Source organism: Temnothorax americanus, unplaced genomic scaffold (assembly GCF_048541705.1).
Source record: "Temnothorax americanus isolate GAGA-0224 unplaced genomic scaffold, ASM4854170v1 Scaffold45, whole genome shotgun sequence".
NCBI lineage: Eukaryota > Metazoa > Arthropoda > Insecta > Hymenoptera > Formicidae > Temnothorax > Temnothorax americanus.
Window position 1 is genome coordinate 910,548 of NW_027509602.1, and position 12,273 is coordinate 922,820.

Genomic DNA, 12,273 nt, shown 5'->3' on the forward strand with positions numbered 1-12,273 from the left:
TTCGTCAAATTATTCCCCGCTGAAAGTAACGTAAACGGAGCCGTAGAGTCGTCGCAGATGTTACTTGTCGCTGGATCGACAGTGTACGTTACGTCAGAACGTATCCTGCACGTGTCGCAAATGTCTTGCCGGACTTCGTACAACTGAAGAGAGAACGATGAGAACGAGGGGGAAACAAGAAGAGGCGATCAGGGTCAAGGAACCTCGGAGGCTTCCTCGTTAAAGGAAGGCGCCCAACGAGCGCGATAAATAGAGGTGGGTTTAACAAGGTTGCGAAGCGGCGGCGGGAGGCCAAATTGCCCCCGATGGTCGAAACTTCTGATATTTACGGATCCTGACAGCCGCGTCGCGCCTGCTGCGTACGTGCGTCGCTCGTCCGGAAGCCGCGACGGATTACCTCACAGACAGCTGCAATTGATAACGCGAGCTTTCCAGGACCTCTCTTTCTTTCTCTCTCTCTCTCTCTCTCTCTCTCCCTCTTCAACGACTTCTGCGATTTGCTTTCCAATCTATATCCGTGAAAAATCCGCGACGCGGACTGTTCGGCCGCGTTTTTTGCTCGGCCATAATTTTCCCGTGAACGAGCTATCCGCGCGTGGACGAACGTTTTTTCGTCCCGATGGCCATTGCGTCCGTGCCGCGGCGCAATGAGAGTAAGAAAGGCGATCGAGCGGTACCGAGCGGCGCGGGGAGAGAAAAAAAATGGAACTGGTGACACGGAATGTGCTAAAAAGTAATATTTACAGGCAGGCCACTTCATAGGCGTCACACCGGCGATTACGTAAAGCTTGCCCGCGCGCCCGACGAAGATCAGCAGCGGCTCTAGCCGCTATTGTCCCGATTCGCTTGCCCGCTAGCTCCGCGACATAACTGCATTCGACCATGAAACTCAAATATTTTTATTGGCGGTGCTTTTTGCACGACGGTAAAAAAAAAAGGCAACGGAGCGCGCGGCGTGACTCGCCCGCATTTTTGTCGGACGCGAGAACCAATCCGCGAACAGTGACACCCTTGAATCGTAACGCCGCCGCGGGATTTTCCAATGAAACAAAAACGTCATTTGCGCGCTTTCAAAGTGTGTAATTTTTTAATTTCTTCTAACATTACTGATAAGACTTAGCTCTCACGAGTTATAAGTATCTGAAGCCCGATCGAATGATTTATTTGGATTATTGACTTTCGTCAAACGAGAGACGAAATCAAGTCGAAAGACACAGGGCTATAAAAAGGGGGGAACGACAGTGAATGAGAAGAAGAGACGGGGCCTCGTATTTCCATTGACGCCGACAGCCGCTCTCGCGGGCGGGTATTAAAAGGGGACGTGTGTTCCACGGGGTGAAAGAGGCACGAACAAAAATTCAAGCTCGCTCCTCCGAGCTCGTGGTGAATAGATAGAGAGGAGTATCGCACACGCGTGTGTGAGACGGAGAGAGAGACACGCGAGATGAAGAGAGAGACCGAGCCGGGAGAAAGAGTCAAATGGAAGGTTGAGTGGAGCGAAGTGGAGTGAAGTGGAGTGGAGAAGTTGGAGACCTGTTATTAGCGCGAGGTTTATGCTCTTTCGAGTTTTTGCCAGTGGCTCCGTCAGGAAGGAAGGGCGGGGAAGAGGGGGAGGAGGAGGAGGAGGAGGATGAGGAGATGGCTACGGCCTCGCAATATAAATACGCTTAATAGTTTAAGCACACTGCCGGAGCCCGAGCATATGCTAACCAGCCATAACTACGCTTTACTACTCTTTCGTCCACCACGAGTCTCGGAGAACCGGGCAACCGGACCGGAGATAGCCAGGCCGAAGGATAGCGGCCGGGTTCGGGCAAACGCGTCTCTTCCCATTTCGGTTCGAACAATAAGCGCCGTAAAATACTTGCGCCGCAAATTGATTGATTATCCCGGGATAGCCCGCTTTCGTCAGGTGCGGCGAGCGCAAACAGATCAAGATATCGAATGGACTTTTTCCGATTTCTCTCTCGCAGCTATCTCGCTCTCTGTCACGTGAACGATTGTCACCGCTGCCACTAATAATTCCTCTTAATGATTTTTAGAACCTTTTAGATCCATATCGGATGCAATTTTTCTATAGAACGAAAGAAGTCTGAAATTTATCCGAAATTTGAGATACATCGCCGTGATAAAAACAAACATATTTTTTCGATTGTATTTTATCTCATGGGGTAGTTAAAGATTGAAATTGGTGTTGTAGCTAAATATATTAACAAGACACTTACCATTACTTTGAGTTCTTTCAAAGTAATCTCAGAAGACACTTTGAGTTCGTGAGATCCTTTTAATTTTCTCCTACTTCGTGATGGACGTGCCTTCCCCATCTTCGGCCTTTTTACCGCTACCTGTGACAAATGTTCGAAAAATCCGATAAATCAAAAGGCGCGCATATCTAAATAATTTTCTCTATAGCAAAATTTTTGCAGTAATAAAAACTCTTTGTTTGTAAAACTTTAATGATGCTTTTCCTATTTTAGTACCTCTTCAACATAAATGTTACAAAATATGTGTAAATGTAATGACACACAATATATAAAATGCACTTTTTCGTAATATATAAAAAGTAATCGTAAATATAAAATGTCTATTCTATATTTCTTTATTCGTCGGAAACTTACGCATATAAAAAAATATTAAATACAAAAAAAAAGAATGTAGTTTATAGTTAGTCACGTATATTATAAGCGCGGTTCTCCACAATTATTTCTAAATCAGCTTGAATCAAAAGCGAGCTACGTAAAAGGAAGCAGATAACTCTTAAGGTCACTTTGAGCAGAGACGTAATAATACTTATTACATCGTGAAATGCGTGAGATGGCATCAACTCGCCGTTATCGGTTAGAATTAATCTGGAAAGACGGCCGCTTCCAGGACACTTGATGACTCGGCACGTCGCGTCGGCCCATTAACAAAATTTCGTCTGAACGAGCCGATATAACTCGTTCATGCATATATATAAACGATATAAGATTTTCAATTTCTAACTATATCGCACGTAAAAAAAACGTAATAATAACGGGGATCGCGGTATAAATCATATTAATTATCTCATAAAAAATTGTACGTAATTGTATGTTACGAAATTGATGCCGAAGTGACGATTATCCGATAATGTATGCCGCATTTTTTAATTGTCTTCTTGATCGTACATATGATCAATTTATGTCAATAACTTTCATTCGTATCACAATTTATTGAATAATTGATTTAAGGTATTTTTGCCTTACCTCGTAATCGTTGTCCGTCTTAGATTCTTCGTTTTCGTCGATACATTTGACGTAGATTGTCGCTCTTTCGTATTTCAAGCTTTCTAGGCGTTCCTGTTCGATCTTCGCTAACATGCAGGCTGCGCACGGACCTGAAACAATAGGAGACTTTCCTGACGCTCGATGGGTTTCAAGCAGATCAATGTTACGTTTAAAAATATCTATTATTTTTTAAAAGCATTAAATATTTTCTAGAAATTCATTTATCACGATATAAATCTTGTGATAGTTCCTACTTCTCTTTTTAATATTTCAACAACTCTTACGTATAAGATTTATATCGTGATGCATCAACGCAAGAAAGTATTACCGCGATCTTCGCGACAATACGGAAACTTAAACCTGACGCGGCTCGACGCGACGCCGCTATTAACACCCCCCGGGGGTCAGATTTCGTTGGCCTCATCGAGCCCTCGTCGAGAGAGAGAGGACCGGGACGCGGGACGGCGCGGCGGCAGTTAGAAAGTCAAGTTAGAGGGTGCGCGCTCCGGGCGGGTTGGGTGGCGCTGTCGGTGGTGGCTCTTATCCCATGTATAATAGATTGCTTACGGCCGGTGAGATTAATACAGTAATTAATAATATACGGTGACCAGGGTGGTGTAAGAAGCGGCCATTGTTGCTGGCCGGACAGCACAAAAAGCGCTTCGGCCGCCGGTCCGGAGCCAAAGCTCGTATCCGAGCGTTACTCTCAGAGCGTTACGTCATGTTCAGACAGTTTTCCGGGGCGGTGGGAAACGCGCGGGAGGAGAAGGAGGAGGAGGAGGAGGAATCGTGACCCCGGCTGAATGCGAATTCGCGTCCACCCCCGCGTTACCGCTAATTACCGGCTCGTAGGAGCCAATAAGAGAACGCTGTAAGAAGCTATTTGCCCATTAACGAGTCAAGGAGATTAACGCGGAGCGTCGTCGTTCGATATACTTTCTTCTCGCGGCGAGAGAGAAGATTTCGCAAACGAGAGAAATAAATGTTGATCGTTTGCCCTGTCGCCGCGACCGGTGGGAGGGGGGAGGAGACGGCGGATTGAAAACGACGAAACGTTCCGTTCACGCAGCGGCTAATTTCCCCGCAACGGTAACGAAGGATAGGACGGAAGGACCCGCACGCCAAATGAATTCGAAGGTCCTCCCGTCGAATTCCTAATTACCCGCCGCCGGCGCGGCGCGGGGATGTCCGTGCGATAGGATCGTTTGCTATCGGGTTTAATCGGAAATACGGGAAGCTTAAGCTAATGAGAGATTCGTAGGGTCGCGAATGCAAATCTCTTCCGACGTACTACAAACAAAGTGCCTACCTATCGAGAATGCTGGCCGCACTTTTCCAGCCGACCGGGAACGGGCAGTCGTCTCTCACGCGAAAACTGTAGGTACGATCATCAATTACATTCCGTTCGCATAAACTCGGCTTTTCATCATAAGAATACTGTGCAGAAGTAACGAAACGTCTCTCGTACGAGCGTTTCGAAAGATGAGCAAATCGGCAGAGAAATGATTTTATGGCAAATGATACACAAAAGTCCGACGGTTTGTATAAGACTAAAGGGCGATGCAGAGGAGATCTAGTGTATTTCCCTAAAGTGCCATCGAAGAGCAATCAAACCATAAAGAGCGTCGAAACGGAGCAGAAACTTGCGCGATGTCGACGGAGAAGAAGTTTCGGGAGTTCCGACGAAGAGTCAGATGCCTTCGGATTTTATTTAGACCCGGTTAAACAACCAGGCGCTCTTGGAAGAACTCCTTGGTACCGCGATGTAAAACTTTTGGCAAACGATCGTCAAACGCCGCAATCACATCCCTAAAATATAAATACATAAATACGATAAGTGCAATTTTCATCGTTATAAAATATCAAATATCGTAAGCAGAAGTTTTATTAATATCAATGTCAATAAAATTAATATCAATGAAGTTTTATTAATATCAATGTTATTTTAATACAGATATCTCTCTGCGTTTTAAGAAATTTGAATAGACACAAGATTATATATTTCACATTTTATTTCTTCTTTTTGCAAAGTTTGGTTACAATTAAATTAAGGTAAATTAAAACTTAAAGTTCGTATACATCTTTCATACACAGTGAAAAAAGAGAAACTAACTTTGGCTAATGCTAATCAAAATGATGTATCACATAAGTAGCTAGAGAGAGATTTTATCCAATTATATACATTTAATTAAGATGTCCAGGCAGGTCTTTTCTTCGGCATTGACGAGTCGAACAAAGTGCTCATCTAATCATGGTGCTAATCACACTCCGGCCGATTGACGATCATCGATCAAGGGAAGCAATTACACTGTGATTACAGATACGTTGAGATAAGTAGGCGAATCGGTAGGACGAGGTCATTTGGTGCGAACAGTTAGCGGATGGGCGGAGAAGAATCGTGAAACGAAATAGGGGCGCTAACATTCGGATGTTAAATTGAAACGAGATACTATACGGATCGCCATCAAGGGATTTGAATTCCCTTCGAAATTTCCGTACTAATTATTTATATATCCGTTTAATTCGAATTGATTCCTAAAATCAAATGAAAGAATAAAATCTTTTGCGATAAAGGTGTAAATATATTGATCTTGAATTATCTCGAAGCCAAGTCAGAAGACGCACACGAGTCGCTCCGGCGAACTCTTCGATCAAAATCGAAAGCGCGTTAAGCGAAAAGACACCGGGTTCGCTATTATATTAAAAGGGCTGAACCGACTTTCATTCATAACTCCCGAGTCACCCCGTGAATGAAAGATTGATGTTCCCCCCAACCGTCGTGACTCGACGACGAGAACCGTTCACCCTTCCCGAAATATGTTTCGAATTCTTCGGAGTTTCCGGGAGAGAGAAAAGAAGAACCGTTCAACCCCAGTGAGTAAATAATGACTTTGTGCTTTGTAAACTGTTATTATTAAATTAATTGAATTTAGCAGCAACTAACAATGAAGATACTGTGCTTAATATAATAATGCTAATAAGCTAGTTGTAGCTGTATCTTTATACAGTATAATTAAACGATATACAACCGTTATGTTATACAAAAATGACAAGTAGATCTTTTGATTTTAGCCAGATGCTCATAATTTTTTTTGTACCAATTCGCCCGTTAGCGAGCGCCAGTAATTGGCAGCTAAAATCAAGTCGAATCTCTCAAACGTAACTCGGTGCAGGCGCCACCAACAGCGCAGCATCGACGTCGCGGGTAGCCGAGGAAGATCGACGTGGTAATAATGATTTCGCTAACGAACGTCTTCGAGAGCCACAACAAAGTCGAGGATCTAATCCTCTTACGGGATGACACCGAGCCCAGCAGTAGCGAGGGCATTCGACGGCATTACGCGCGTCTCTCCCGAAATCCGCAAAATGCGATTGTCACCCTGCGACGTGGAGATAGAAAGAGAGAGAGAGAGAGAGAGAGAGAGAGACGCTGCCTCGTGCGACGCGACGTTCGCAAATGAAGTGCTCCGCGAATGATCAACGAATTCGTTAATTAAACGTGAGATGTTTCGCCTCTACTTTGCAAATCGCTGGATTCGAACCGACGAACACGCAACGAGGTGTGTCAGCCGTAACTAACGAACTCCGGTTTTCCTCGGTGGCGTATATGTTTAAAACTCGTTTCTCGAATTACCTACTGCGCGAAAGAACGCAAAAATGATTATTTTTACCTGGAGAATTTGTCACGCAGTGACGAGACAAATTAGCAGTGTTAATGTTTTGCTGCGCCGAGTCGTTTCGTTTTATCCCCCTTTTACGTATACAGTGGAATAAACAACGACTGAAATATATACGCACGAAGGTACGCACATTTGAAAACTTTCTGCAACGCGAGGGGACAAACTTGGACGGCGGACAAACGCGGCGGTTTAAATCAAGCGATATGGACGATTAGACACCTCCAGATTATCGAGGGTCTCCTTCTGACGGGATCGGAAGATGCGGTCCTAGGACGTCGTTGGAAGAGGGGATCTGAGAGCAAGCCTTATCCTTGTTTTATCTTGTTTTCCTCCCAATCCCCCCCCGCCCCCGTTTTCCACCCTCGCATCACGGCTCCGCACACTCCACCGCTGCCGGAGGAGAACGAGCATCGGTCATCTAGGCGCTCCATTTAATCCTGGAGGAAAAGGACCCCCCGTAGGTCTACGGACAAGTGGGGATCTCCTTCGGGATAACAGAAGCAGCGAGGGGGAGCGTTCCGAGAGAGTGAGACCCAGCGGCAGGATGCGCTAATTCGTCCCTGCGAAATTTGTCCTGCCCGACTTTGCTCGTTTCCTGCGCGATTACGCGAAAACGCTGCTTTTTCCGTTTCCCCGCACGCTAATGTTTTCGCTAAGCCTCCCTTTTCTTATCTCATACATTGGTCGTCGTAAAAAAAAAAGAAAATATCTATGCAATCGTCGCGTTGACCAAAAATGAGTTTACGATTCTCGCTACTTAGTTAGTCCGACGTCGTTAGTTAAACAGTGGTAGAGCGCTTGAAGTTAATTGTAAAGTTGTTTTCTCTTTTAATACGTAAGATAGTTGAAGTTGAATGAAGTTGAATGAAACGATTGCGTTCCATTTCCGTTCAGTGAAAGCGCGATTATCGGGCGAACGAGGTCCGTCGAAATAAACTCTTAATCAAATGACAGCGTCCTGAGGCCTGTAAGTTTTCGAGCGAAAAAATTCCGAATATAGAAGTCGGTATCCACTACGGTGCAGCGACTTTGACCGCACGGCAGCGCGGCTCATAAGGGCATGTTCATTGGTCAGCGGATGTATATATTAAGACGTGTCCGGCGCACTTGTCGCAGGGTGGGGACAGGGGGCTAACAAATGTCTCTCCTGAATCGTTTGACCCCTTGGTAAGTTCAACCCCCTCAGGAAACTAAATCTCGAATCCAGGCCCGTCCCCAGGCCCCCGCCCTAGCCGCACGTTTATGGAAGGACGGACGGTCCGCTGCAACGTAGGCGACCGCATTTCTCGGGGAGGGAACTAATCAGCAAATTCGTGTTCTAAATCTAAATCGCCGTCCGAATATTAATTCGAGGCCGGTCTCTCTCCTATACCCGCCACCGCCGTCGCCGCCACCACCACCGCCGCCGCGCCGGTTTCTGCCCCCGTCTGTCTGCCCCGCGTGCACGGTTTTCTCGGTCTTGCTCACTCGTTCCTCATCGGTTTTGCGATACAACCAGTGCCGTATACCTTCGCCATGAACACGTCTGATTTGTGGTGCCGCCTGGCGCCTAAGCGATATTTACGAGCGACGTTTCGAAGAAACGAAACGGCGAGCGGCAACACGCCGCTCGCGTTTCTAGAATCAACTTCGATCTGGCGTATAAGGCGGCCTTCCGGAAGATTGACGCGCGAGACGCAATTTACATAATTATCGACGCGCGATTCAGAAAGAAATTTCTTTCTTTGAAATTTCATACTTTCTTCCAAATTGTTGTAGAGTATTTTTATATACATATATATATATATATATATATATATATATATATATATAATAATTGTGTGTATGTATGTGTGTTATCGAAAAGTAAAAATAAAAATCTATTTTATAGATTGAACTAGAAAAGATACGCGGTGTAATAAATTCGAGTTTCAATTGAAAAGTCCAAAACAAGAACGGAGATTTATATAAGATTCGTTTCATCAGGTTTAAAGCGCACTTTATGAATCACGGAATTAACTCTATCGTACATTAATTGATGCACTGTTTAATTTGTTTAAACACCTCGCAGATTATTAGTTTTGATCGCGTAGAATTCTTGGGGTCCAACCAACGATTAAGACGTCTCACATCAAGCTCTGGCCCGAGGCATTAACAAACGAGCTACGAGGCAACATTTCTTTCCCTCCGCTTAGGTTTTCCAGCATCGCCGTCGTCATCGAGCTGGTCGGAGGAGCAACGAGGCGTAGAGGGTGGTATTCAATCGCGTCACCTCCGGTTCTGTCAACTGGCGAGCGGGTGGTCTGGCGACGGGGGTATCGGGGGTAACCGGGTGATTGATACGAGGTTGGACGGTGCCTAATGTGCTTCCACGATCGAGGGAGACAGTGGACAGAAGGGGGAGAAAGAGAGCGAGAAAAGGGGAGATCCTTGAAGGCTTTAAGAGTAGCACAACCGGCTAGGACTCGTTAGTCAGGGCCGTATCAGTCACCAAAAGCAACCCCCCATTTTTTGCGCTTGGCAATCCGTCCCTCTCCCTTCCGCGCCCACCCCGAGGCCCTTCCTGTCCGCAAAGCGCGTCCTCAAAATAAGCTAAGTCGCCCGTTTGTGTCCGCAATTCCTCCTCGCTTCGCGTTCTCGAATATCATCGACATCGAGCAGTAAAGATAATTTGATAAGAACGCTAGGGATACACTTGCGAAAATAGACATGTAATAAATATAATATAAGAGATATATTCAAAAATGTTTAGAAACCTTTTTCTTAAGCATTCGATTTTTCTTCTACGTTTACACTACACTAATGCTCAAGTAACTGTTAGTGCTAAATGCGTAACGAGAATATATATTAGCTCGATTATCTCGACATTTGTACACCCACAAAAATCGTCGTTTTAACTCTAAACATCTCCATTTAGTCGGCGGACTTGTCGGTGTCCCGACCGGTGATACCGGGGCCATTCGATTCGCCGTCAACGAGAGGCGAGGTCTTTGCAATTCAGATGTTGCCGTCGGCGGCAACGACGGCGACGGCAGCGGCGGCCGCGTATAGCTTCCCGTCGCTCTAAAGGAACCCGAGGAGCGTCTTGACAAATGCCCCGGAAAAAAAAGGTGGCGCACTCGCGACCGAAAGACGGACAAGACAATGGGATGTTTAGAGATCCCCGGTTCCTCGCGCACACGATAAACGCCGGCGCGGGTTTCGGCGGCTAGCACGAGGCAGGACGTTGAGCGTCGTACTCCTTCTCGCATCACCGGTCCCCCGGGTGTTACCGTCGGAACCCAATTTGCCTGCCAGACGGCCGACAAGGATCGCTCTCGTCCAAGGAAGCGCCGCGACACGTGCCCGAAGAACCTGAATGAATCTCGATCGCCCCTCAGAGCATACGCGCGTACGCGCTCCATTCTTCATTCCGACCATCCAAATCGAGTTTGCGCGAATAATTGTACTTTCTACAGAGATTGTGGGATTCTTAGAATTTATGAGATTTGTAGAATCAATTAAAGGAAATGCAGATCGCGCACGATCGACGAAACAAAAACGTCGAATAAGTAAACATTCCGAGGACGGCACGTCGCGTGAAACGGGGGTGGGGAAGGGGGGGGAACTTTTGAGAGGGCCATTTGCGGTCGTCTCACCCGCCGTATCCCCGGCGCGGCGTGGCGCTGCTTTTTCTGCCAGTTAATTTTCAGGATACTTCTTAATTATAATGAGACACTTTGGGGCTTGGAGGAGAAAAGCCAACTGAGAAGACGGGAACGCGGAGGGAAGGGGGTTTTATGTAAATCGGCGGCTAATGTCTTCTGGCATTATTCCTTGGGTTAGGTTGGGAAAGAGGCGGAGTAGGAAGCTCATGGTAGCGACACACACGTACGGTTCTCCGTTTATCTGTATAAGATATATCGCTGAAACGCGATCCGAACCGAGCGCAACTTTTATATCACGGTTATTATCGGCGAATATCTCCGACGCACGTGCGTTGGAGTCATCGTTCAATAATAAAGTGCCACGAAGTGAAAGAAAAAAAAAAGTAAATCTATTGTACTCACCGGGATTCGTCTGATAGTCATCCGCAATCTTCTTTATGATAATAGGATAGTCGGCCTCGTAGAATTGCATGAGCTTCGACCATTCTTCCGCAGTTACTATACTGTATCTGTAACAATTAAATAATGTTCCGCTGTAATTCTAATCAAACTTGCACAGCGAAGTTTTCGATATTTATAACGAAATATTCGTAGAAACATACCGCGAGGGAAGAAAGAGAGAGGAAAAGATATATACAGTAGAACAAAATAATATCTGAACATCCAGTTTTCTTACAATAATTTCATTCGAAGGAATAATACATAAGTACAAAAAACATACAGTATATGCAATAAGTTACTTACGGGCACAATTCGTAATAATGAAACTGGGTGTGCAAATATTTTTTTGATTCACTGTGTGTGTATATATATATATATACATAGAGAGAGAGAGAGAGAGAGGCGCGGGAGGCAGAAAGAGAGAAAGAGAGAAAGCACGATTGGACGAGAGACGTATTTGCAAGATGGAATTTGCGATTTTCCGACAACGCCGTAGAATCCGTAATGCTTTTTGCATCGTCTCCCTTAATTATACCGCAAATTAGAAATTTCTTGCTGTGCCACGGCTCCAGCTTTTTGCCCTTGCAATTGTTCGCTCGATCCTGGCATGGTTCCTGAACCTCGTATCGCGAGAGAATCTCGCGTTAGTACGCAATCAATAATATTTCGCGAACTATGCTGCGCTATTAATATCCATAATTTCGAAACTGTCTATCCTTGGAGCAGTGCCGAGATTATACGATATCGCAAGAGTTATTATTAATTAATCTGGGAAAATTTATATAATCGTATAAACATTAATCACGAATAAACTGCGCAACGATGTAAAAAAGCACTTTAGCGGTTCTAGACTTATTCGCTATTACTCTTCGCAATTTACATCTCTCACAGTGATCGATAAAATATACATACCATGCGAGATATCTATCAATGATCGATCAATCAAGCGCGATTAAAGACGGCCGGGCCGGAGCCGCGCGATATAGACGGTAATTTGGCGCGATCGTTTGTCCCTCGGCAGGACGATGGACAATTATACAGCGACGCGACTCGCGCAATACGAAAACGAAAGAGAAGCCCCGAACGGCACGAAACGATGACGACTCGACCGATAATTAGTTGCGCGACATTAATTTCGATTCAGCGCAATATGCCGCGCGGTCTCATTTGAATTTTCACGGGGGCAAAAACGCGCGGACGAGCTTGTCGTCTCTCCTGTGTATTTGCCTAACGCCCGAATAATGGTGGATGCATCGAGGAGAGACGATGAAAGGAGGA

At 45.5% G+C, this 12,273-nt stretch overlaps 1 protein-coding gene across 6 annotated transcripts in view; it reads right to left on the reverse strand.

Moving 5' to 3' along the window:
• The window catches only part of LOC143903258 (ubiquitin carboxyl-terminal hydrolase 48), a 57,008-nt gene that overhangs the window by 25,696 nt on the left and 19,039 nt on the right, over positions 1 to 12,273 (reverse strand). For 5 of the 6 annotated variants that reach the window (XM_077416710.1, XM_077416711.1, XM_077416713.1 and 2 more), the window contains 3 exons: positions 10,957 to 11,063; positions 3,228 to 3,358; positions 2,226 to 2,345 (listed from right to left, as the gene is read on the reverse strand). In XM_077416710.1, coding sequence (XP_077272836.1) covers positions 2,226 to 2,345; positions 3,228 to 3,358; positions 10,957 to 11,063 — 358 coding nt within the window. Of the gene's footprint in view, positions 1 to 2,225; positions 2,346 to 3,227; positions 3,359 to 4,599; positions 5,058 to 10,956; positions 11,064 to 12,273 lie in introns of those variants that run through there. The other variant, XM_077416714.1, reaches the window with a different exon arrangement.